Below are 27,907 nucleotides of genomic sequence, written 5' to 3'. Positions count from 1 at the left end.
GCTACAAATATTTAAAAAAAAGTTAATTAGGACACAAACATTTTTTTTTACAAAATACACAATATTGATTTGGGGATTGGATCCCTCTTGACGGCTCCAACACCTCCACCAAAGGGAGACACCTCTACCTGAGAAGCTACTACAAGGAATAGTGTAGGGCAGTTAAGTTCCTCCACCCCAAACTCGCTCATCCATGTCTTTATGGACCCTGCTTTGTGCACTGGTCCAAATCATTTGGTGGAGGGGGGATCATGGTGTGGGGTTGTTTTTCAGGGGTTGGGCTTGGCCAATTAGTTGCAGTGAAAAGAACTCTTAAGGTGACAGCATACCAAGAGATTTTGGGCAATTTCATGCTCCCAACTTTTTGGGAACAGTTTGGGGATGGCCCCTTCGTTCCAACATGACTGCGCACCAGTGCACAAAGCAAGGTCCATAAAGACATTGATGAGAGAGTTTGGGGTGGAGGAATTTGACTGGCATGCACAGAGTCCTGACCTCAAACCGATAGAACACCTTTGGGATGAGTTAGAGCGGAGACTGCAAGCCAGGCCTTCTCGTCCAACATTATTGGCTAACCTCACAAATGTGCTTCTGGATGAGTGGTCAATCATTCCCATAGACACACTCCTAAACCTTGTGGACAACCTTCCCAGAAGAGTTGAAGCTGTTATAATTGCAATGGATGGGCCAACTTAGTATTAAACCCTACAGGCTAAGGCCCCTTTCACACGAGGCGGGCTCCGTTTCTACGGAGCCCGCCTCGGTCCGCCGGCTCAGCGGGAGATCTGTCCGTTGATCTCCGCTGAGCCGGCGGATGACAGGTCCCTCTCTGCTCACTGAGCGGGGAGGGGCTTGTCAGGCGCCGCTGCCGCCTATGGAGGGATCGGACGAAAACGGACAGCGTGTCCGTTTTCGTCAGATCTCACCCGATCCGATCCGCCAGCGACGGATCTGGACGTAGAGCCATACGTCTGCTTTTAGCGGATCGGACGGGGTCGGATGTCAGCGGACATGTCTCCGCTGACATCCGACGCTCCATAGGCTAACATGGAGCGCCCGTTCAGGTCCGCCGTCAAAACTGACAGGCGGACCTGAACGGTCCGATCGTGTGAAAGGGGCCTAAGACAATATAGTGAATGATCATCGTGAGACTCATTATGCATTTTTTTTACTGACTGAGAACTCCCCTCTTAGCAGTAGCTTTGCCTCACTCATTCAATCAGTCACTGGTAGGTACTTTCCTACATGACAAATGGTGTAGATCACATTTGTCAAACTCAAGACCTGCGGGCCAAATCTGGCCCGCCAGGCCATTTCCCGTGGTCCTCACATCTCTTCTGCAGCTGCAGCACGCTCCTCGTCTCTGCCCCCACCTTCTCAGAAGTTTGCAGCAGAAAGGAGGACCAAGCTTTGCCAGATCGTTCGCTTCTCTGTGCAGCTGTGGAGAGTCTCATCTCTGCCCCCCCCTCTTTTCCTGTTCACTCTCTGTGTGCCTCTCTGTGCAGCTGCAACACCCCTTTGTCTCCGCCTCCCCTGGTGACAGAAGTCAGCTGACTCCAGACTTCCTCAGGTCCTCCTCCAGACTCTGCACTTTCTGCCTCCCAGCTCCACCCACAGCTTCTTCCCAGCAGTAGCACAAGGTAAGGTGGGTGCACTGTGCTGTAGGGGAGATTGAGGGACTCTTGACTTCTGATGGTGGGGGGTTGGCTTTTGACATCTGATGTAGGGGGGTGGGGTGCTCTGGACATCTGCTTGTAATTATGATGAGAGTAATACAACACCATGGCAGACACAACCAGCCCTTTGAGGGCAACCATAATGATGACAATGAAATTGAGTTTGACACCCCTGGTGTATATCCTCAATGGCTGAACTCTAATTTTACAGATTTGTGCCCCAGACCCCTACAGGAATAATATATTTGGCCCCTGGTACAAACCTGGGGCAATTTGTCTATCACCTAAAATTTTACCACACTGAGCCTTGGCCATGGTGATTTGGACCTTACTGGTTGCTCTTTTTCATTTGCTTGGTGTATGTGCATTTTGTCATGTGCTCTGTGCAAAATATCTACAGCTAAAGAGTGAGTGTCAGAATTAACCAGGAATGCAACATACTGTATATGATAAGAACATACTATAATCCTTGCTCTTTTCCAGAAGATATCATCTGTGTAGAGTCTGACGATGACATGTCCAACAATGTTCAGGAGATCTGTGAAGAACACTACAACCGAGGTATGTCCTTCTTATTCTTTTTAAAATATCAGTAAACCTAAAACAGTAACAATTCTATAGCTTGAAAAAAGTAACTTTGTTAGGATATAGCAGAAGATACAAGCATAAAGAAATGCTGATGATATGGGAATGTGAGGGAAGAGAGAGATATCATAATTCCATTCCATGCCTTGCAAATCCGTTAAAGTTGGGTATAAACATAATGGATTGTTTGCATAGCCTTTCCCAGTGCACCATTGTTGGTAAATGTACTGGAGATTGCACACTCTGATATTAATATATGTTTCACCACACTGTGTTTTCTTCCCAAAACTCAGACATTGTGTAGGGGTCTGTGTTATTATTATGTCCCTGTCCAATGTGCACCCTCCTTTCCTTTTACATATAATGGAGTACCTTTAAAAGGAGAACAAATGAAGTCATGTTACCATTGAAGCTTCAGGTGGAAGGAAGGTGGCTGATGTAAGGAATAAAATACAGTCAACATGCCTCCTACTTGGTCTGATGACCACATCCTGCAACCTCCCACTTTAGTGACAACATCCTGCAACTTCCACACTTGGATTGATGGCCACAACCCCCAAATTCTTACATTGAATTATAACCACCTACTTCAAAAGCCCACTTGCACTAATAACCACATCCCACAATACTCGCCTCCTCCATTTGGACTAATGATCATAACCTGCAAATCAATTATTTGGACTAATGACACTCCCCCCCACTAATAAATATATCCTGTAAAATCCTCACTTGGACCAGTGACCAAATTTGGAACTTCTGCTTTAAGTGCAGGTAAACCCCCTGACATACCACATTTGGCATGTCATTTTTTTTTGGGGGGGGGAGCAGATACCCTCCTTTTAGAGGGATCCAGCTCCCACTTTCTCCCAAGGCACCGCCGCACCGCTCAGATGATCATCTGAGAAACGTCACAGGTCCCAGATGATTGCCCGGTCAGTCATAGTGCGCAGCGCGTGCCCGGCTGTGAAGCCACAGCCAGACGCCCACAGTGACATTGCCGGATCCGCAGAGAGGAGGGGGAGAGGAGCTAGGCTTCGTTCGCCGGCATCGCTGGACCGTGGAACAGGTGAGTGTCCGATTATTAAAAGTCAGCAGCTACACTTTTTGTAGCTGCTGACTTTTATATGGGTGGAACTCCGCTTTAAGGCATAACTCCAGACTTAGAAGCGAGCAGCAACTTACACAGTTAACTCTTTTGTAAATCATGGGCAAACTTATACTGTTAACTCTAATGCCCCGTACACATGGTCGGATTTTCCGATGGAAAATGTCCGATCGGAGCGTGTTGTCGGAAATTCCGACCGTGTGTGGGCTCCATCGGACATTTTCCATCGGATTTTCCGACACACAAAGTTGGAGAGCAGGAGATAAAATTTTCCGACAACAAAATCCGTTGTCGGAAATTCTGATCGTGTGTACACAAATCCGACGGACAAAGTACCACACATGCTCAGAATAAATAAAGAGATGAAAGCTATTGGCCACTGCCCCGTTTATAGTCCCGACGTACATGTTTTACGTCACCGCGTTTAAAACGATCAGATTTTCCGACAACTTTGTGTGACCGTGTGTATGCAAGACAAGTTTGAGCCAACATCCGTCGGAAAAAATCCTAGGATTTTGTTGTCGGAATGTCCGAACAAAGTCCGACCGTGTGTACGGGGCATAAGTACTCTGGAAACATCTGCTGCAGAACACCACTTCCCAAGTGCACAGCAATTAGGAACCGGTACTGCAAAGCCTGTACCGGTCTCCACCAACAGAGCAGCCCCTGTCACCTCACCTCCCTCCCAGTGACATATCTGACTGTTTCTACTGGACACAGGAAACAAACTCCCAATATAATTACATTTTTGTTCTCCTTCTGGGGCCTTGCTACATCTCTCTCTCCTGTCAGTCATGGTTAAGTCCCTAGGCATTCTCTACTGCAAGGTCGATCCCAGTATGTGAGGAGCCAGTTGCTAGTGAAGGTGCCAAGAACACCACCCCTTCACTACCAGAGTGACCATTACCCTTGCCCGTCACCCGTTCCCTGGCTGGTTAGCTGTATCTAGCAAATTATGCAAATACGTTTGTCCCTACCAATGGCAATGTTCACTAGACAACACCCTAAATGCTGGACTCTACGTACTGTATCGCCTCTAACTCTGTAGTTGCTTGATGTAAGCAAGCCCTGTTCTTTGGTATGCCATATATGTACCCCTTGAGAGAGACTTCAGACCAGGCAGTTTAAAGGAACAAAGCTTGAAGTAGTTAAGGGTAACACAGGAACAGTTCTCAAATAACATCTTCACACACATTCCTGTACATAGCTCTCTAAGTGCCCATGTCATACCTGATTTAGCAGCAAAGTTCATAAAGTAGTCCAATTAAGGCAAGAGTCAATTTAAGCAGTAAATCCACAGAGGTAGCAAGTAATCCCTTAGCGTTCATGATTTGGCAGTAATAAATAAAAGGAAGTTAGTCCATGATTGTCAGTTATAAGTCCATGTAAGTCCTCAGGTTCCAAATCCCATAGGGAACCCAGACTGGGCCCTCAGATGGGGGAACAGACTGACAGAGTAACGGCTACATCTTGGCAGTCTTTCCCCAACCAACTTCCTGGGGCAGTAGGTGAGCCCCTTTTATGTGGTATGACCTGCAGGGGGTGGTAACTTTCTGATAAAGAGCAGAAAACCCTGGCCAGCAGTTTACTTTTCCTTCCCAGAGGCACAATCCTAGCATGTCAACCAAGGATAAATGTGATACATTGTAACATTTGGTCTTCTACACAAACACAGTTGACCTGATGAACCAGACAAAAGGAGGAAAAAATGCAATCTCTTGGAAGAATCTTCTTACAAATATCCTAAAGTGACTCCACTTGGACTGATGACCATCTGCCAAAACATACCTTTTTGGACTGATGACCATATCCCAAAACCTCCCACATCCCATGGACTATGACCATGTCCTGCACCCACCCAACCGCCTGCTAATTGATTGCCCTACATACAGAAATCAAACAGCTTCCACTATTTTATAGTTTGATTTTATTTTTTTCAGTACATGGACCTGAATTTTCCTTGTCAAAAGAAGTTTATTGAGTATACAGTGTTATAAAGATACATAAAGTAAGTTTACAAGGATCTATAAAGTAAGCTCATTGTTTTACAGTAGGGTTTATATAGGTAAATATCATGAAATTTCAAATATTAAACATTGGGTTCACGTAAACCTAAATTAAAGATATATATCATTTCCTTAGTTACTTTTGTAGGTATTTAAATGATTTATACCTACTATACATATTGTTTACAAGTAGAGTGTATATAGGTCAAATAAATTCTGATAATGAGCTTTAATCGTAAGGTGGAGAAAAGGAAAGAGAAAGAAGAAAAAGGGTTGAAAGGTAGAGGTATGGTCCACAAGGTTGCCCCGCTCGTCAGTTTATTATTCTTTTTAGTTCTCTTTGAAGCCTTAGAATGGGTGTCTCTGTAAGTCATTTAATCTGTTACCATGGCAACAGGACAGAGTCATTGAAGTTTGACAGGAACTATTGTTTTATCCAAGGATGCCAAAATTTTTCAAATTTTGGAATTTGATTTTGATCAATGGCTACCATCTTAGCATGGGGCATTGTATTATTCATTCTGTGAATTGTTTCTGCTAGTACCAATGTAGGAGATTTGCATGCCTTGGCCACTGTTTGTTTTGCAGCCGTTATTAGTTGGATCATAAGTTTGAATTGAGAGAGTGTTAACCATTCCGGTTTTAGATTAAGTAAAGTTAAATATGGATCTGGTTGTATTATTTTTTTAAATATTTTAGATGCAATCACGAAGACTTCCTTCCAGAAGGTTTGGATTACTGGGCACGTCCACCATATGTGTAAATATGTGCCTATTTCTGGGCATCCTCGAAAACAAAGAGCTGCGGTATTAGGTGAATATTTTGCCACTCTAGCGGGTACAAGGTACCAGCGAGTTAGGACTTTATAATTTGTCTCCAGTGCTAAGATGTTGGGTGAAGATGACTTAGATATGAGCCATATGTTAGACCAGTCCGTGTCTTCTAAAGTTCGTCCCAGGTCCTCCTCCCACCTCTGAACGTAAGAGGGTCTATTAAGATTTGCTACTCCATATAATTGATTATAAAGTGATGAAATTGTACCTTTAGCAAATGGATCTTTTGTACAGATTGATTCAAAAATGGATATGGACCTGAATTTTAATCATTGACATAAAGCTTGCATTTTATGTTTAACAGAGAACCTGTTCAATGAAGTGAGACAGGGGATCAGAGATATAGAAGGTAAGTCAGAGCAGTAGAAGACATATGAATTGCTATGACTCGCTTATAGTAGTATTCTGTACACATATGATTTCTGTCTGTGCTCATAAGTTTACATACCCTGGCAGAATTTATGATTTCTTGGCCATTTTTCAGAGAATATGAATGATTACACAAAAACTTTTCTTTCACTCATGGTTAGTGTTTGGCTGAAGCCATGTATTATCAATCAACTGTGTTTACTCTTTTTAAATCATAATAACAACAGAAACTACCCAAATGACCCTGATCAAAAGTTTACATACCCTGGTGATTTTGGCCTGATAACATGCACACAAGTTGACACAAAGGGGTTTGAATGGCTATTAAAGGTAACCATCCTCACCTGTGATCTGTTTACTTGTAATTAGTGTGTCTATAAAAGGTCAATGAGTTTCTGGACTCCTGACAGACCCTTGCATCCTTCATCCAGTGCTGCACTGACATTTCTGAGTCATGGGAAAAGCAAAAGAATTGTCAAAGGTTCTGTGGGAAAAGGTAGTTAAACTGTATAAAACAGGAAAGGAATATAAAAAGATATCCAAGGAATTGAGAAAGCCAATCAGCAGTGTTCAAACTCTAATCAAGTGGAAAATGCGGGGTTCTGTTGAAACCAAACCATGGTCAGGTAGACCAACTAAAATTTCAGCCACAACTGCCAAGAAAATTGTTCAGGATGCAAAGAAAAACCCACAAATAACTTCAGGTGAAATACAGAACCCTCTGAAAACATGTGTTGTGGTTGTTTCAAGATGCACAATAAGGAGGCACTTGAAGAAAGATGGGCTGCATGGTCGAGTCGCCAGAAGAAAGCCATTACTACACAAATGCCACAAAGTATCCCGCTTACAATACACCAAACAGCACAGAGACAAGCCTCAAACCTTCTGGCACAAAGTCATTTGGAGTGATGAGAACAAAACGCTACATTTGGAGAGGAGTCAACAAGGCAAATGATGAAAGATACACCATTCGTACTATGAAACACAGAGGTGGATGTTTTGGGGATGTGTGAGCTACAAAGGCACAGGAAATTTGTTCAAAATTGATTGCAAGATGAATGCAGTATGTTATCAAAAAATACTGGAGGGACATTTGAATTCATCAGCCAGGAAGCTGCACATGAGACCTACTTGGACATTCAAACATGACAATGATCCAAAACACAAGGCCAAGTCAACCTGTCATTGGCTACAGCAGAATAAAGTGAAGGTTCTGGAGTGGCAATATCAGTCTCCTGACCTCAATATCATTGAGCCACTCTGGGGAGATGTCAAACGTACAGTTCATGCAAGACAGCCCAATAATTTACAGGAACTGGAAGCTTTTTGCCAAGAGGAATGGGCAGCTTTACCATCTAAGAAGATAAAGAGCCTCATCCACGAATACCAAAAAAGACTTCAAGCTGTCATTGATGTTAAAGGGGGCAATACACGGTATTAAGAACTGGGGTGTGTAAACTTTCGATCAGGGACATTTGGGTAGTTTCTGTTGTGATTTATGAGTTAAAAAGAGTAAACACAGTTGATTGATAATAAATGGCTTCAGCCAAACACTAACCATGAGTGAAAGAAATGTTTTTGTGTTATCATTCTTATTCTTTGAAAAATGGCCAAGAAATCATAAATACTGCCAGGGTATGTAAACTTATGAGCACAACTGTATATCCACAACCTAAATTAACAGACATGAACAGGATAATATTGAATAAGAATCATGCATTGTGTTTCTTCCGTTTTGAACTGTTCTAAACCCAAGAACAAAAATGTACCATATTGCAGTTTGCCAGTTCTCAAATGTGGTAGTTGCATTAGTTTTCTTTTATCAGGCTCTTTTTACCTATTTTATTTACCTGGTGATCCTGCCAGTAACACACATCCTGTCCTAGAGTGACCACACTCACTTAATGTACTGTATATACTCGAGTATAGGCCGACCCGAATATAAGCCGAGGCACCTAATTTTACCACAAAAAACTGGATACACTTATTGACTCGAGTATAAGCCTAGGGTGAGAAATGCAGCAGCTACTGTAAGTGTAAACGAGGGTCAACAATGCCCATCTGCAGCCTCACTGTGCCCATCTGCATGCATCACTGTGCCCATCTGCAGCCTTACTCTGCCCATCTCCCTGCACTGTGCAATCTGCAGCCTCACTCTGCCCTTCTCCCTGCACTGTGTCCATCTGCAGCCTCACTCTGCCCATCTCTCTGCACTGTGCCATCTGCAGCCTCACTCTGCCCATCTCCCTGCAATGTGCCATCTGCAGCCTCACTCTGCCCATCTCCCTGCACTTTACCATCTGCAGCCTCACTCTGCCCATCTCCCTGCACTGTGCCATCTGCAGCCTCACTCTGCCCATCTCCCTGCAATGTGCCATCTGCAGCCTCACTCTGCCCATCTCTCTGCACTGTGCCATCTGCAGCCTCACTCTGCCCATCTCTCTGCACTGTGTCCATCTGCAGCCTCACTCTGCCCTTCTCCCTGCACTGTGTCCATCTGCAGCCTCACTCTGCCCATCTCTCTGCACTGTGCCATCTGCAGCCTCACTCTGCCCATCTCTCTGCACTGTGTCCATCTGCAGCCTCACTCTGCCCTTCTCCCTGCACTGTGTCCATCTGCAGCCTCACTCTGCCCATCTCTCTGCACTGTGCCATCTGCAGCCTCACTCTGCCCATCTCCCTGCACTGTGTCCATCTGCAGCCTCATGTACCTGATCTCCCGGAGCTGTGACATGCAGTCAGTCTAGTCGGCGGCCGTCCAGTGTAACAAAGCCCCGCCTCCTCCTCGTCCGTGACGGAACACTGATTCAGTTTCCCAGCAGTGAGTCAGTGTTCCGCCTATCGCGGACGAGGATGAGGAGAAGGTGGGGCTTTGTTACACTGGACGGCTGCCGACTAGACTGCATGTCACAGCGCCTGGAAATCAGGCGCATGAGGCTGCAGATGGACACAGTGACTCAAGTATAATGTGCTGAAAAACTCAGCTTATACTCGACTATATACGGTACTTATCTATGGAGGAACAGCTTTGTCACCCTAGAACTGTAAGTGTGTTAAAGCTGATCTCTGGGATAAGCAAATATTGTTTAAATAAAAGAGTCATATGTATTCTTCCTGTACGCCTTCTTCATGTACTTTGTGTATTTATTCCAGATCTGTGCAGTAATCCATTGTGAAACTTTGCCTTTGTGTAGGGGCTTCCTCTAATAAAGACCCATCAATGCTGTTCTCTGTCCTTGTGCAGGATGACTGGTCTTGTCTCTGCCCCCTCCTGTAGTTTTCTGCAGGCAGTCTGTAATGGGTGGAGCCTGCTGGGTCCCTCCCACAGCTCTGCTCTTTGTACAGGCTATGTACAGCACAGTGATGATGTCATTGCTAAGTTTACAACATTGTCGAAATGAGACGCTTAGTGGATTTCTGGCAGATCAACAAGTATTTTTTTGCACTTGTCAAACAGACGTAAAAAAACATAAAAAAGACACAGAACACATGCTTTAACAAATAAAAAATACAAAAGTGGTAAACTTGTTGGCCTGTAATCCACTGATTATGTGTGGGTGACTCCATATAGACAAATACATAGTACACTCTCGTACATCCCGCTACAACCTCACTACAAGCCCACTCCATACAATGCTGACACCTCTCAGACCTTCAGGTGAAATGGACTGATAATTGGCCTCCAAGGTAACCCCTTGTATTCCTCATGGTATCTCTGGTCGTTCATGTACCCCTAGTTGCGTACTGCTGATGTCATATTAAAAAAATTTGTTATCATAAACCAATGCATTTTATTACTAAATGGAAAGAACCCAATTAGTCTATGGTTTTCATAAACCACATCAGCTCTCATACCTTTTATACGCCTTATGGACCAGAGCAATTTTTAATTTTTTGTTATTGTTTTTTTTTTTGGTAATATGTTTGTCATTACTTAGGATAACAAAGCAATAAATACATTTTTTTTGTGGGACAAACTAGCCTCTCTTTTGGCAATATTGTCTTGCAAAAAAATTTTTTTATGCAATCTATAGACAAAAACATGTAAAAAAAAGAAACAAAAAAAGGGTTAGTTTAAAAAAAAGTTTTACTGTAAAGTAAAGTAAAAAAATAAAAAAATGTATTCCAAAATTTAATCTATTTAAGATTACTTTAAAATTATGTTTTTGGTACTATATATGGCAAAGTTACTTCAAAGAAATGAACAAAAAAAATACTTTTTTTAATTCAAATTTGTGTATTTGTGTAACAAACAAAATGAATGAAAAACAAAAAATGTTAATGGTAAAAAAAGAAACATATTAGCAGAAAAATAAGGGGAGGAAAAGACGGAGTTAATTAGAGCTGATTATGGTTAAAGTGATTGTAAAGGAAAAAAAATATTTAAAAAAAACAAAAACCCAAACATGTGGTTTTGTACAGAGCAGCCCCGATACTCCTCTACTTGGGTTCCCCACTGGCGCTCTGGGCCCCTTCCCCTTGCCCCCATAGAAAGCCACTTGCTGTGGGGGCACTGGTGCGTGCGTGCTCGCTCCTGAGCCAGTATTCTGTCGAGAAGTGCCCCCCATCGAATAGTGCCTGCGCATGCGCAGGACAGAGCTGCACTTTAGCTGATTGGCCGATCAGCTGGAGTGACGTGACCATAGCGCAAACGCACATCGTTGGAGGCATCTCTTGATGGGAGATACCATTTCACGGCCACAATTGAAACCTATATAAACAGCGGGGGGGGAGACTGTAGTTCTCACAGTGTGCTGATGGTCCAGTTTTGTCTGTGTTGCAGGGCGGGTTTGCTGTGTGGAACGGCCGGTTTTGCCTGTGTGAAAGGGTGGGTTGCAACACAGACAAAACCAGCTCTTCAACACAGCCACTAGCCGCCCTCCAGCAGCAGCGATGCACAATATGAGAACTACGATCTCACCCGCTGTTTGTATAGGTTTAAATTGTGCCTGTGAAATAGTATCTCCCATCGAGAGATACCTCCTACGATGTGCGCATGCACCCTGGTTACGTCAGCCCAGCTGATCGGCAAATCAGCTGTTGTGTTGTCACAGATCCCATGCACATCGCTGGATCGAGATCGGTCTTGGGTAAGTATTAGGAGGGGCTGAGGGGGAAGCTGCACACTGAAGGTTTTTTACCTTCATGCAAAGGATGCATGAAGGTAAAAAGCCTTCAGCCTTTACAACCACTTTAACTAAGGATTAATAAGCGTTGAATAGAAATACATTTTATTAATTTTTTCCACTTGTAATGTTTCTTTAATTGATAAATTAAATATTACCTTTAAATGATTACATTGTATTATTCTACGACACTTGCAGACCATCTGCAAGTGTCATCTTACACAGAAGTGGCTGTATTTAAATACATACATAGCAAATACATGCTGGCAATAGCAGGGACAGTGGTGGCGGGGGGAATAGGAGCAGGATGTAGGGAAAGTGTTCAGGAAACGATGCTGAATTTTTTTATAATGTAAATCCTACATTAAAAATCCTGAAGTGTGTAAAAAAAAATTGCATCCTTAAAAACCACTTGCCGACCAGCTCCTGTACATATACGTCGACAGTTTAAAGATGGATATCCCAGTAATGGCAGCAGCTACTGCCACAACCGAGGTATCCATCTTTAGAGCCGGCAGTTCTGTTTACAATAATGGTGGTCTCTGCGGCGGATTCGCCACGAGATCAGGGGGCCACCCCCCCTCCCGCCGCTCTCCCACGCCCTCCGCCGCTTACTGGAGCCATCGGCACCTGACCTGTCCGTGGATGGGGATGGAGACGAGCGAGGGGAAGATGGCCCCCATCCGTCTCCATATTATAGCAGGGCGGAAGCGACGTCAAAACGTCACATCCGCCTATACGTCTTAACCATTTTTCTGTTGTCATTTTTTCAAATGACAATTTTTTTTTTGCATTTAAGTCCAAATATGAGATCTGAGGGACCTGTCATGCTTTTACAAGGAATGTTTACATTGCTTGTAATAGGAATAAAGGTGACCCATTTAAAAAAAAAACAAAAAAAAAACTGTGAAAAAAAAAATAAAATCAAGTAAAATAAATAAGAAAAAAAAAAAAAATTAAAGCGCCCTTTCCCGACGAGCTCGCGCACAGAAGCGAACGCATACGTGCGTAGCACCCGCATATGAAAATGGTGGTCAAAACACACAAGTGAGGTATCGCTGCAATCGTTAGAGTGAGAGCAATAATTCTAGCCCTAGACCTCCTCTGTAACTCAAAACATGCAAACTGTAGAATTTTTTAAACGTCGCCTATGGAGATTTTTAAGGGTAAAAGTTTGACGCCATTCCACGAGCGGGCGCAATTTTGAAGCGTGACATGTTGGGTATCAATTTACTCTACGTAACATTATCATAGAGGGACACAGGACAGCAGCTGCTGCACTTTCCTTCCTAGATGCAGAGTAGCGTGGGAAGCGGCTGTAAACATACCTCTCGTGATGCGCTCCTCCTCGCCAGCCCCTCCTCTCTTCTCGTCCGTCCGAGGTGATGACAAATACAAGCACCTGGGATGGACGGGAGGGAAAGAGGGGCCGGCGGGGAGGAGCGCATAACGAGAGGTTCGTTTACACTGCAGCAGTCTCTTAGCAGGGAGCAGTGATTCGGGACCCGATCTACCCGTCAGCTAGCTGTGATTGACGGGTAGATCGAAGTGGAATCTGTCATGGGGCCCAATACTGGCCATGGGCCCTCGGTCCCTGTCCGAATTGCCCGATGGTCAGTCCGCCCCTGCATCCATATACAATGACACAAAATTCTGGAAGACGTTGTTGCAAAAGCCAAGGGTATCACTTGCTTCTCATAATGCCCGTCCCTGGTGTTGAAGACCGTCTTCCACTCATCGCCTTTTTGGATCCTAATAGGATTGTAGGCTCCTCAGAGTTTCAACTTATAGAAGATTTGAGCACCCCGGAGTCTGTCAAATAGTTCAGAAATCAGAGGTAGCGGATACCAGTTTAGAGGAAATCTTGCTCAGTGAGACCCACAAGACAACTCTTGACCTGAGTTCCAGACAAGACGAATGGGGCGAATGTCTTTGCATCCAAGGGAGACTGAGAATGATGGAACTAGACTTAGGAAGAACCAGACAGAAGATTTCAGTATAGTTATAGAGGAAGTTTTGAACTTGATAGAGCCTACAGCCAAGGTAGAGGCGCCATCTGCTTGGTGAATTTCCCAGTCACCCTAGAATACACATATGCAGAGTTCTGCGCCCAACGGGTGTAACTGGGCATGATGAAGTGAGGTAAAGTAATGGAATAGGGAGTCAGGCCTGGATCTTCCCCCTCTGGGGGAATTAGAAGCAGGAGTTTACTGGATGGATGGAGCAGGTCTTCAATAGGTGGCCAATGGCCCCACAGTAGAGGCATAACTCAAGATTCAAGCGACAAATGCTCTCATACAGCGTGAGGCAAGCTATCCATAGTTGCAAGGATTCTTTCAATGTTTGAGTGCATGACAAAGAGGGTGGTTCAACAGCCTTCTGGAAATGGGAGCTAAACATTCTGTTAAAGGGCTGTCAGAAACCATGAAATCAGACCGAGACAGAAGTACAGCTAAATCGAATTGTTTAAAAATAAAAGTAAAAAGAGCAAACATAGTCAAAACATAGCCAAAGTTCAGTAACCGGAACAGATAGTCAGCCAAGCCAGAAGTCAGGGATCAACGTAGAGAAACAGCAAGCAGGATGTGGAGCCAGAAGGGATGTCAGCAAAGCAAGTCTTTAGCAGGGAGCAGTGATTCGGGACCCGATCTACCCGTCAGCTAGCTGTGATTGACGGGTAGATCGAAGTGGAATCTGTCATGGTGCCCAATACTGGCCACGGGCCCTCGGTCCCTGTCCGAATTGCCCGATGGTCAGTCCGCCCCTGCATCTATATACAATGACACAAAATTCTGGAAGACGTTGTTGCAAAAGCCAAGGGTATCACTTGTTTCTCATAATGCCCGTCCCTGGTGTTGAAGACCGTCTTCCACTCATCGCCTTTTTGGATCCTAATAGGATTGTAGGCTCCTCAGAGTTTCAACTTATAGAAGATTTGAGCACCCCAGAGTCTGTCAAATAGTTCAGAAATCAGAGGTAGCGGATACCAATTTAGAGGAAATCCTGCTCAGTGAGACCCACAAGACAACTCTTGAACTGAGTTCCAGACAAGGCGAATGGGGCGAATGTCTTTGCATCCAAGGGAGACTGAGAATGATGGAACTGGTAGACTTAGGAAGAACCAGGCAGAAGATTTCAGTATAGTTATAGAGGAAGTTTTGAACTTGATAGAGCCTACAGCCAAGGTAGAGGCACCATCTGCTTGGTGAATTTCCCAGTCACCCTAGAATACACATATGCAGAGTTCTGCGCCCAACGGGTGTAACTGGGCATGATGAAGTGAGGTAAAGTAATGGAATAGGGAGTCAGGCCTGGATTTTCTCCCTCTGGGGGAACTAGAAGCAGGAGTTTACTGGATGGATGGAGCGGGTCTTCAATAGGTGGTCAATGGCCCCACAGTAGAGGCATAACTCAAGATTCAAGCAACAAATGCTCTCATACAGCGTGAGGCAAGCTATCCATAGTTGCAAGGATTCTTTCAATGTTTCAGTGCATGACAAAGAGGGTGGTTCAACAGCCTTCTGGAAATGGGAGCTAAACATTCTGTTAAAGGGCTGTCAGAAACCATGAAATCAGACCGAGACAGAAGTACAGCTAAATTGAATTGTTTAAAAAATGTTTTAAAAATAAAAGTAAAAAGAGCAAACATAGTCAAAACATAGCCAAAGTTCAGTAACCGGAACGGATAGTCAGCCAAGCCAGAAGTCAGGGATCAACATAGGGAAACAGCAAGCAGGATGTGGAGCCAGAAGGGATGTCAGCAAAGCAAGTCTTTAAACAAGACCGCAGGAGATCGTCACTGTGATGTTGACCAAGACGAAGGCAGAGCTCCTCTGGACTGGATGGCTTAAGTAGGCAGGACTGACGAACAGGATATCATCAATAGCTGAGTAACTGTGGAGAGAGATGGGAGCTGGCAATTAGCCGACAGCTGAGCGGCCAGCTCAGAGAAGGAAGGGCTGAGCCCAGCCCTGACAAGGGCTAAGTGGCATAGATCTTTCTAGAGCTCGCTCCTGGAAACGGATGTCAATTTGAATACAGGATGCGATCAAGTAATTTAGGGCAGCAGGAATGGACCTCCTGGCTAATTCAGGGCTTCATTATTCCCAGCAAGTTCCAGGCAAGAGTGTGAAACCTGACTACGTATTGGCCTACAGTCATGCCTTCCTGATGTCAGAGTGGTCCCTCAGCAGCGAACAAGGCCCTACCCAGGTTGTCAAAAGTTTTCCAGAAGGCATCTAAGAAGGTAGCCAGGTTGGACTGCCATTCTTGCCTACCCACAGCATGGAAACCCAGGCGAAGGTGTCCCATGAGAGAAGTGAATCATATACACACTCTTGGTGTGGTCAGCAGGAAAAAGATGGTCTGAAAGTTTAAAATGAATGGAACATTGATTAAGCCTCAACATGTTTTCGGATCATAGAAAAGTGAAATGGAGGAGGAAGTAGGGACTCATTGTTTCTGAGGATTTGGATCTGAACTCAGCATCTCTGCTGAGTCTGGCAGTAGCTCTTCTTGCTGAGCCACCTTAGATGCTGGACAGCTCCCTGTGTGATCTCTTGAACAAACTTACTTTCTATCTTGTTTCTAGGGAACCTTGAACTCCTTGCTCTTCCCATGAACTTCCTATTTAGGCCATTTCCTGTTTGCAAGATTATTGTGCTTTTCTCAAGCCAGTATCTTGCTCCTTACGCTCCTGCTGCTCTCTGCATCTTCATTACTATTTGTTACCGACCTTTGACTTGTTCCTTCACTATGCTTTTGCTTTATCTTAGCCTGCAACCATTTGTAATCAACCTTAGGCTTAGTCCTCGACTATGCTTCCGCTTGATCCCAACCTGCAACCACTTGTTACCAACCTTTAGCTTGTTACTGATTATGCTTCTGCTTGATCCCTACCTGCTACATTCACGGTTTTGATCTGGCCCATAGGCAGACATGCCTCCATCCCTGACATTGCAAGAAAACCAAAATTAAATGCCCATGAGACCTTAATGAGGTACATGTGCATAAATACATTTTGTTGTTTTATTCAGTATCCACAGTCTATTTCTATCCAGGTAGCATTCAAGAGATTTCTCTTTTTAACATAATATCACAAAATCACCAAAATAATTTTAATAAACTTGCAACATAAAAAAGATGAATAAAATGCATCAAAGATCTCAACCAGTTTTGTGAACATTCATTTACTAAGTCAGGAGTGGATGCTACTGACGGGGTGTCTATAAAATAAAAACTAACAGATTAGAATGTGCTATACTGATGATACAACCCTGGATTCTTCCACATCAAGTGAACAAACAGATTAAAAGAAATCTACACAAATCAGCTGTAAAGAAGAATAAAAGTCAAAACACCTTTTGGATGGTAACTGCCAGTAGGGTGCTTGTTCCAGTAGCTGTGAAAAAGGGGCCCACCTGGTCCAACAAGACAACGGAAGGACAGACAGGTATAATTGTTATAATTGGCCCAAAGTTAATGGAGTAAATGAATGTCCATGAAAAGCTTTTAGATCTGTGATGCATTTCATCCATCTTTTCATGTTGCACTTTTATGCCGCATACACACGACCTGACTTTACGACAGATTTTGTCCGGCGGACTTTTCGACGGACTTTACGACGGACTTTCCGAATGAACGGACTTGCCTACACACGATCAACCAAAGTCCGACGGATTCGTACGTGATGACTTACGACCGGACTAAAACAAGGAAGTTCATAGCCAGTAGCTGCTATAGCGTCGGTTTTTGTCCGTCGGACTAGCATACAGACGAACGGACTTTTCGACTGGACTCGAGTCCGTCGAAAAGATTTGAAACATGTTTCATTTCTAGGTCCGTCGAACTTTTGGGGAAAAAAAGTCAGCTGGAGCCCACACACGATCAAATTGTCCGACAGACTCCGGTCCACAGGACCAAGTATGCCGTAAAGTCTGGTCGTGTGTACGCGGCATTATGCTACATCTGCTACCTGCTGATTTCTGTGCGAGCCTTTCCACTGCTATAGCCACTGGCCCCAGAGCCTGACCCATGATAGTGCAATTATAGACTGGAGGTGGTGGCCATCATGGGTGGTGTAGCAGAAGCTGGGTCTGGTGCTGATGCAGGAGGAGGCAAAGTAACTGGCAGTTGTATCTGGTCAAAGCAAACTGTCATGACTCTGTGGGAAGTGAATGTTTGTATAAGAAGTGGCATGGGATCTCCCAGGTTGCAGATTCTAAGCACAAATTTAAGCACTAAGGGAGCCTAGAGGCAAATAGAATTTTTCACAGGCGCCATGCTCAGGAATTAATCTCCCTTAAATAGGCGCACATAGCTGACATTATCAGCCATGTTGCTGGCCAAGAACTTGGAAGTGCCACGATGGTGCACATTGCTGACATTATCAGCAATATTACTGGCCAAGAACTTGCAAGTGCCATGGAAGCTGCAAGGAAGGCTGACAGTGCAAAAATGAGGACGGTAAGTGACAAAATCATATTCCTTTGGGAGTTTTTTTACAATCTTCTGCTATGAAAATTGACTGTGCTCAATGGGGAATATATGATGTGTGTCCTGATATTCTGTGTTTCTGCTTCTTAGCTTGCTCTGTCTGTCTTCCTCCTCCAGGGTTCTGCATCGCATGTGGCACTGAACATATCACCGGTGGGCACCCCCTCTTTGTTGGAGGCGTCTGCCATAGATGTATGGTAAGGTAGCAACACAAGGTAAATGTCTGTTTCCTAGTCATACAGTACAGGACACAGGCTCTTCAATCATTAAGAAGCTGCAGAAATATTCACCTATATAATCCTTCCCACTTCCAGTTACCTTCAGTTATTTTTTTTTTCTTGTTAGTGACCTTATGTCCTTAGGTGATGGACCTCAGCTCTGAGAGAAGAATACCTTATTATAGGGAGGTTTTCTGCCTATCCCTCCCTGGATCCTTGGTTGATGATATTATAAGACGATGATTCTTCTAACAGGCTGCATCATAGTCACATATTTTAATGCAGGTTCTGGCTTGGTGGACTTCTTTGCAGAGCCTTGGGCGACCATACCTGGACTTCGCCTGGTGGAAGATGTGCAGTTGGCCTGTAATTTTGCTCTGCACTAGATTCTTCTGTGGGTGCTCCCCTTGGTATGTAATGAAATGTGTGATGTTAGCTGCATGGTGCTGTACAGGTCCAGAGAAGTGGTCTGCCTGGTGCAGGGCCCCGTCCCTGAAGAACCCTGTGACTCATAAATGCTGGGCACTTAGGCATCCCCCTTTCATTTCTATTGCTACGGTTGTGAGTACCCCTCAGAGGACAATTTTACAGACATGGCAGATCACAAGTGCATGAAGAAGAGGTCAGATGGACTCAGGCTCAGCTTTTAGCTCATTTGAGGGGTAGTACATCTATTCATAGTCCTAGTACCCTTTCCGCTGATGGTTACCCCCATGCTGACTCCCTACCTACAATCAACAGAGACCTACCATGGGCAGAATTTCTGGCTTTACTGAGGCCATAGACAGCAGGAGTTACAGCTGTGTCCCTTTGACCTCCCCTTCTGAAATAGTCTTTGATTTCCCCCTAAATTAAGCACAGTGAATGAGGAGGAGGTGAATCAGATTTCCTGTTTGAACTTCCTGCAAGGGTCTTCTTGCCTCTTGCTCCACCATTGCTATGTGGATCAGACAAGTTATCATTGGAACCTACAATCTGAAGGTAGGGTTCATGCATTCCCTGTTAACACACACTGTACCAGATTTTTTAGTTCTTCTTGGCCTTTTCAGCATCAGGCATATGTTTCTCAGATTTGCAAGGCTGCCACCTGGTCTTCTGTTCATACTGTTTTATTTATATTTTTTTAAAATCCTGCAAGGTAAAGCCATTATGTGCTAGTATGCATCCCATATTAGCACATTATGTGAAATTTACCTTAGAACGAAACCATCCAGCAGTGCGCTGTCACCGCTGAAGGCACTTCCATCTTCACCCGGTCTTTCTTCTGGGTTCACAGACTCCGGTTGTGTGATTGGTCTGGGCCACAATGACGTCACTCCCACGCATACATGCGGGACCCGCCTTCCATGGCCTTTAGAGCGCATGCGCTGGTGATGTCACCAGCTGCATCAAAAGTAAATATCTCCTTAACGGTGCAAGTTTAGGAGATATTAACTGTACCTATAGGTAAGTCTTACTTTAGGCTTAACCATAGGTGAAAGTCATGCATGGGAGTCTACTCCTACTTTTAAGTCCTACTAGGTGGATGTTCAGGCCTCTTCTGGTGACTTTAGGTCATTAGGGATAAAACCTGCTCTCTGAGTTTATCCAGCCTTCTTGACCCATTTTGTGGGCCCGTTGGCGATGTTTGCTGTGTTGCTCACCCCACCATTTGACTGTTCACAACTAAGAGAATAGGATTTTTTGTCTTACCAGGAAAATCTGTTTAGTGGACTACAGTGCAGGACACAGGAACCTTCCCCCTGTTATGATCTCCCTATTGCTTTTTACAAAATGGCTAGCTGGAAGTGGGAGAGGTTAAATAGGGGGATGCAGCTTCTTTAACTTTTGCCAGTGTCCATTCAATTGAAGGTAGCTGCATATAATCCAGTGGTAATGATTAAAGACTCCATGTCCTATAGTGTACTTCAGGAAACAGATTTTACTTTCAAGTGGATATTGCAAATAAGGCAAACAATACTCCTTTTCTCTCGCTCTGCCTTCTTGCCTTTCTCCTTCTCTCTCTTTCTAATCAATTTGTCTTTCTTTTTACTTTTGCTCCTCTCTTCTCTCTTTCTCACTCAATCTCTCTCTTTTCCCCTCTCCCCCATCTCTCTCTGTCCCTCCTTTTATCCTCCTTCTCCTTTTCACTTTCCCACTCTCCCATCTCTCTCTATTCCCTCTCTCCTCTGTTTGCCATTTCTCTCTACCCCACATCCCTACCTTTTTCCTCCACACTTGCTCCAGTCTCTATCTCTCCCTCTCCCCCATAGGAGTGGTTCTTGAGTTGGGGTTATCAGATGGACGATGAAGGTCGGCAGTGTTACTGCAGCATCTGCTGCTCTGGGAAAGAGATCCTTGTGTGCAGTAATCACTACTGTTGGAGGTAAGCACATTCAGAATCTTGCAGGACATTTCATAGTAGTAATAGGAAAGGGACTTTTCATACAGGTCTTCCCTTTCAGTTCTTGTCATAAGTGATACTGGAATGCCGAACAGTTTAATTATTGATTACCTGTCCATTGTGTCTATGCATCTTGATGGATCTCTTGTGCCCATTGAGAAGGGTTATATAACGCTCGTTGCCTGGAACTTTATCCTTAGAGAATTGCTGTATCTAGAGCTGCCTACATGATGTTTAGGGAGATATAGCACTCTAAAGCCTCGTACACACGATCGGATTTTCGACAGGAATTGTGTGATGACAGGCTGTTGGCGGAAAATCCGACAGTTTGTATGCTCCATCAGACAATTGTTGTCGGATTTTTAACAGACAAATGTTGTATAGCAGGCTTTAAAATTTTCAGCGGACAACAGTCTGTTGTCGGATTTTTCGAGCGTGTGTACACAAGTCCGTCGGACAAAAGTCCAAAGTACAAGCGTGCATGCTCGGAAGCAAGGACGAGCCAGAAGCGGTCTGTCTTGTAAACTAGCGTTTGTAATGGAGAATTAACATTTGTGACGTGGCAAATTATGAAATGTTGATGAAATGGGATAGTAATGAAGTTATTGCAAACTAATTTTCAAAGGCTTTTTTTTCTAGTGATATCAAGAATAATATTATAATGCTTTTTTTTTTTTTTTTTTGGGGCAAGTTACCACAACACCATTATCCCGTAGTTTTTAAGATCAAAGATACAACTATGTTGGTGTCCCTTGTCAATTTTACATTGTATTTTTTTTAAATGTAACTGCCTACTCCCAAACTGTCATTTGAAGTAAAACACATAGCCAAGTATTATTCTCCACAATTTTTTTATTCTGCATTAAAAAAAGAAAACAAATACAATTAGACATGCTATCTGCCAATAGAACTTAACCAAAAAGTGCATTCTATGCATCCAAAAATATAGAAAATATAACAAATCAAATCACTATTATTTAATCAAAAATAAAATAAAAGCCTCATGCATGTGTCCTGCTTCTTAATATAGGGGGTCAACAATGCCAAGAGTTGGTGAAAGCAGGGGTCCAGAGATAATTCCAAAACTCATCTGGATTATTCTCCTGGAGCTCCCGCAGCAAAGGCATATGACGTAATTGGTCACGATTAATAAAGCAACCAATTTTTGGTCCAAGAACTCCTCCTCCTGTTCCTGGACTGGACTTGGGTCAAAGCAATAACTCCAAAGCCAATAATAAATAACACGTTATCTCCTCCGATTCCGCAACAGGTCTGGTTGACGAACGGCCATTTAGAGATGAACTGAAAAGCACGAAATGAAAAGCATGAACCGAAAAGCGCTAAATGAAAAGCGCGAAATGAAAAGCCCATAATGAAAAGCGCAAATCAACACTCACCAAACTTCTACTAACATGAAATTAGCAGAAGGAGCCCAAAGGGTGGCACTACAGATCTGAAAAACCACGTAGTACGTCACTACGTTCGTGTTTGTTGGCCGACAATTTCTTGCCGTTTGTATGCAAGACAAAATCTAGGCACACACCTTCGGACAAAAGTCAGAGGTTTTGTCTGCGGAAAATCCGATCGTGTGTACGAGGCTAAAACTGGAGAGTGCAAAATCTGGTGCAGCTCTGCATAGAAACCAATCAGCTATTAGGTTATTTTTTGGCAAAGCTTAATTGAACAAGCTGAAGTAAGAAGCTGCTTGGCTGCCATGCACAGCTGGACCTGATTTTGCACTCTCTCGTTTTAGTAAATAAACCCCTGTGTGTCTACAATTCCCTCATTACAGTAACCCAAGTTTGGATTTTTTCCCAAAAAAATTACAAACCAAAAATCAAAAATCACAAAGACCACAATACAGAGTAAGACTTATAACACATTTTCTAATGTACATTACAATTAGCTTTTATGCTATTTTAAATAATGTTCTCCAGCATACAGAATTGCGTATTTCATACAGTGTCTGCTCTCCCTTTTTTCCAGGCGTTTCTGTTTAGAGTGTGTGGATTTGTTGGAGGGAGAGGGGTCTGCTCAGGCAGCCAGAGAAACAGATCCCTGGAAGTGCTACATGTGCCGAGAGACATTGGTGAGTGGTCTACTGCAAAGACGCCATGACTGGCCCTCTCGTCTCCAAATTCTACTGACCAACAAGAATGATCCAAAATATGTAAGTGATGTGCTCAGCATTTTCTAACATTTTCCAAAGCTAACCATTTCTCCACGAGCCTAACAAAGTTGTCTGGGGTACATGCAGGATTATTTTCCATACTATGTCCCAGCACTAAACCAGTCATGCTTACACTCTCCTATGTTCCTGTTAAAGACTTGCTTGGCTGACATTCCTTCTGGCTCCAGATCCTGCTTGCTGTTCTCCTACGCTCATCTCTGGCTCCCTGACGTTTTGACTAGTCTGACTATTCGTTCCGGTGCCTGAACTCTGGCTATGTTTTGACTACGTTTACTCTGTTTACCTTTTTATTATCATTATTAAACAAGTGTGATTTAACTGTAATTCTGTCTCATTCTGATTCATGGTTTCTGACAGTAGGCGAAGGCCATGAATTCAGAAGATGCAGTCAATCCACTTGTAATATTTTTTCCAGATTGGATGAGCAGGATCACCGCATGACTCACCTGGAATCTCCCACTGTTGCTGCTCCGGTACAACCTGTGTTGCAAGCCATCCCTGCTGCTGCTCCAGTCTCTGTGCAGGCACCCGCTTTGAGTATTACGTCTTTAATAGGTATGTCTGAACTGGATCGCCCCCAAATTGCTGGGGAAGCGGAGCGGAACCAATGCAGAGGGTTTCTCAACCAGGTTAAGATTTACTTTGAGATGCTGCCCCAGGCATTTCCCATGGACAGAAGCAAAGTAGGTTTTGTGATATCTTTGCTTTCTGAGAGAGCCTTGGCCTGGGCAAACCCTCTGTGGGAGACTCAAAAACCTGTTGTTTTAAGTTACCCAGAGTTTGTGGCTTCTTTTAAAAGGGTATTTGACGTTCCCGCACGCTCCACTTCTGCTGCCAAGTGCCTCATGTCCATCAAACAGAGTACGAGGACTGTTGCTGATTACGCCATTGAATTCCATACTCTGGCAGCAGAGGTTGCTTGGAACAATGAGGCCCTCATGGCTGCTTTTTTCTCATGGTCTCCTGGATACCATCAAGGATGAGATAGCAGCCCGACATATACCCACTGAGTTGGAGAGGTTGATGACATTTGCCATCCTCATTGACTCCAGACTCAGAGAAAGGCTTCCTTTAATGGAGTGCTCGTTGAAGCCTCCTGTACATTTGTCTCTGAACTTTGCAGTTCCACCCCTGCCTCCTCACCGGTCGTATGATTGCGCAATTGACCTTCAACCTGGTGCCATACCCCCTCGTTGCTGGGTTTACCCTTTGTCGGTCTAGGAGGATAGGGCCATGGAGGAGTATGTTGCAGATGCACTTTCTCGAGGTTTAATCCGCAAATCCTCATCTCCTGCTGGTGCTGGTTTCTTCTTTGTGAAGAAGAAGAGTGGTGAACTGAGACCTTGTATTGATTATAGGGGTCTCAATTGTTTCACGATTAAGAATGCCTATCCGATTCCGTTGTTTACAGAGTAATTTGACCGCCTCAAGGGAGCAACGATTTTCACAAAGCTTGATTTGAGAGGGGCATACAATCTTGTGAGGATTAAGGAGGGCAACGAGTGGAAAACTGCGTTTAATACCAGAACAGGCCATTATGAGTACCTCGTAATGCCTTTTGGCCTTTGTAAATGCCCTGGCAGTTTTCCAGGAATTTATTAACGATGTCCTCCGAGATTTGTTGCAGTTACCACACAGATTTCTGTCGTGTGCTTCAGAAACTAAGAGAGAACAATCTCTATTGTAAATTGGAGAAGTGTGTTATGTCATTTCCATTGCTGGTTTTCGATGGACCCAGAGACTCTTTCAGCAGTCCTACAGTGACCCCAACCTGTGGGTTTACATCCTCTGCAGTGTTTTCTTGGCTTTGCCAACTATTATCGGAAGTTTATTCGTAACTTTTCGTCTCTGGTCAAGCCCCTGACTGATATGACCAGAAAGGACGGCAACCCACAGAGTTGGTCTCCGGAGTCCATTAAGACCTTTGAGAGTCTCAAGGATGCCTTTGTTTCTGCTCCTGTGTTGGCACATCGTGATCCTACGTTACCTTTTTTCCTTGAGGTTGATGTTTCTGAGACTGGAATTGGCGCCCTTCTGTCTCAACGTCCTACCTCTGAGAGTGCTATGCATCCTTGTGGCTACTTTTCCAAGAAATTGTCACCTGCGGAGTGCAATTATGAGATTGGTGACAGAGAGCTGATAACAATCATTTTAGCCCTGAAAGAATGGAGACATCTCCTCGAAGGCACCACTGTGCCGGTTCTCATTCTTACTGACCATAACAATCTCACATTCTTATCTGAGGCTAAATGCCTCTCTCCCAGAAGGGCGCAATGGGCTTTTTTCTTGTCTAGTTTCAAATACATTGTCTCATTCTTACTAAGAATGTAAGGGCTGACGCTTTGTCATGACAATTTTCCTCCACTTCCAAGATGGAGTCGGTTCCGGTTCCTGTGATTCCTCCTGATCGTATTCTGGCTATGGTTCACACCAGTCTCACTTCTCCTTTGGGTGACAAAATTCTTGCTGCTCAGGTGCATGCTCCTCCTGAGAAACCTTGTGACCACTGCTTTGTCCCAGAGAGTCTCCGTACTGCCATGCTCCAGACTTACCATTCTCCCAAGGCTGCTGGCCACCCTGGGAAGAATCAACTCTTTTGGGCCATTTCCCAACAATTCTGGTGGCCTAGTCTACGTGCTGATGTAACCGCATTCATAGCTGCCTGTTCCGTGTGTGATCAAAGTAAGACTCAATGACACCTTCCAGTGGGCCTCCCAACCCAATGAAGAGAGGCCCTGGATCCACCTGTCTTATGGATTTCATTATGGAGTTACCCAACTCCCAGGGCAACACTGTTATCCTTATGGTGGTTGAACGGTTCTCGAAAATGTCCCATTGTATTCCACTTAAGAAGCCTCATAGGACAGAGTATACACCTCAGCCTCACAGAACATAGTAAGACAGAGAGAGAGAGACTCCAATTCCTCAGCTCACAGCACCAGGAGACATCCAGTAAAGCAACCACTAAAGCCTGTCAGCCTTCTGTATACTCTCAGTTGTGTGTGAGGGCAGAGAAGGGATGTTGGTGCGAGGAGGGGGGAGGGGACAGGGTTATCACAGAGGGTATTGCAGGTCTATCAGTGTACGATGTTCAGCTGCTTCCTCCAGCTGCTTGCTCTGCTCAGACTGCCTCCTCCTCCTCCCATTACGTTCGCTCATTCCTCCACCACAGACTGCTATCCTCTGTCTCTCTATTCCTGGCTCTCTTACTCACAGCTCTCAAACTTTTCCATAGTCACTGTGAGCAGGGTGGAAGCTGGAGGATACAGAGTAGCTCAGTAGAAGGAAAGTGGAGCAAACAGAGGATGCGGCCCCAATGCACAGGCAGTGACGGTTACTTACAGAAATAATTGAAAGCAGCCTAGCAGAGCAGCCCAGGGGGAAGAGAGAGAGAGACACACACACTCAGCGATGCACATTACTGTCACCTCTGATCCACACACTCACCTCAGCTACACTGAGCTCAGACTCAGCACTGCCAGCTCCGTGCCCATCCACCTCATCAGTGATCCGCTCCCCGCCTCACATCACAGGGTCCCAGGTCCTGGTCACAGTCAGTCACTCTCTGCAACACAGTGAGCCAGCCGGAAAACTGGAAGTGATGCTGCAGTGCCGAAAAAGCACCGCCCAGTCGCCCTCTGGTCCCGGCCAATAAAAAAAAAAAGCACAGGAGCCAGAGGCAAATCAGTGTAGAGTGGGGGTGTTTGCAGGCACTTCGCTTGCGCCCTGAACACACCCTAATCGTGGGCAATTCAGCTTCCCAGCTTGCAATCAGATGACCGCTGTGTGTCTGGCACCTGGAAAGTTTTAAAGTGACCTTTTTTTTTGTGAAACGCTTGGGGAGGGGCGGCGTCCATGCGCCCCCTATGGACGAGCCACCACTGCTCTCCACACCAGAGGAGCTTACACTCTAATATCCCCACCTCATCCACTAACTCCTATTGTACATTTACATAGCTCTGAAATATTTTGCAGTGCTGTACAGAGAACACTGAGACCGTCACATAACTATCTGCACCAGAGGAGCTTACATTCTAATGTTCCCACCACAGTCACATGCTATTATTATATATTTACTATAGTACTGGCATATTCCACAGTGCTATAAAGAGAACACTGAGCCATTCATATCCGAGGAGCTTACACTCCAATTTGCCCACCAAAGCCACAGACTGTTATTAATATATATTTATATAGCTAGCGGGTGTTGAAACCAAGACCAGGGTCCCTCTGTACTGTTGGGCCCTAGTGTATAATACTAGTCATTGTACCACTTCATTCATCTGGATAAAACAAAAACATTTCTTAATCTTGTCCTTTTGTTTCCAAGGATCCTATAGTTCTATATCCACCAATCCCAGCCGAGGAGAGGAAGGGAATTCGGGTCCTGTCTCTCTTTGATGGAATTGCAACAGGTGAGCTGATATTCAGGTATCCAACTGAATAAGTGTGAAAAACTATTTGCCATTGATTTGAAGTTGTTGTACTGTAAATGTTTACTGTACCTGTGATAGTGTCATATTTCATAATACTAATATGCTAGCAAGGTTTGAATATAAGCTGCAGTTGTACATTACTCTGATTTTCTCTGTCACTGCAGGCTTGTTGGTATTGAAGAGCCTGGGCATTGATGTAGAGTGCTACATTGCATCAGAGGTGGATGAGGCTGCTATTACAGTGGGTACAGTGCGACACCCTGGGGAGATCACTTATGTGGGGGACATACAAGAGATCACCGGCAAACAGGTCAGTGTTAGCACACACCCGTCACAATTGGAAAAGGGTGATCAGTCTAAATTTAAGGAATTATTATCTGTCATTTCTTGCAATGGAATCATTCTCTTTAAAGTGCATAGTAAATATTTTTGTATTTATATGTACAGTATCTCACAAAAGTGAGTACACACCTCAAAATAACTC

The 27,907-nt window shown here is 44.3% G+C and overlaps 1 protein-coding gene across 23 annotated transcripts in view; it reads left to right on the top strand.

Moving 5' to 3' along the window:
• DNMT3A (DNA methyltransferase 3 alpha) overlaps positions 1-27,907 on the top strand; it is a 201,555-nt gene that overhangs the window by 81,273 nt on the left and 92,375 nt on the right. For 20 of the 23 annotated variants that reach the window (XM_073625002.1, XM_073625001.1, XM_073625009.1 and 17 more), the window contains 8 exons: positions 2,160-2,237; positions 6,072-6,185; positions 6,510-6,554; positions 18,313-18,392; positions 20,666-20,778; positions 22,783-22,966; positions 27,318-27,402; positions 27,588-27,733. In XM_073625002.1, the coding sequence (XP_073481103.1) occupies positions 2,160-2,237; positions 6,072-6,185; positions 6,510-6,554; positions 18,313-18,392; positions 20,666-20,778; positions 22,783-22,966; positions 27,318-27,402; positions 27,588-27,733 (845 nt within the window). The remainder of the gene's footprint in view (positions 1-2,159; positions 2,238-6,071; positions 6,186-6,509; positions 6,555-18,312; positions 18,393-20,665; positions 20,779-22,782; positions 22,967-27,317; positions 27,403-27,587; positions 27,734-27,907) is intronic. The other 3 variants (XM_073625003.1, XM_073625017.1, XM_073625016.1) reach the window with 3 other exon arrangements.

The sequence above is a fragment of the Aquarana catesbeiana genome, linkage group LG04, assembly GCF_042186555.1.
Source record: "Aquarana catesbeiana isolate 2022-GZ linkage group LG04, ASM4218655v1, whole genome shotgun sequence".
In the NCBI taxonomy this organism is placed as follows: domain Eukaryota; kingdom Metazoa; phylum Chordata; class Amphibia; order Anura; family Ranidae; genus Aquarana; species Aquarana catesbeiana.
This window is presented reverse-complemented; position numbering and strand designations above follow the sequence as displayed.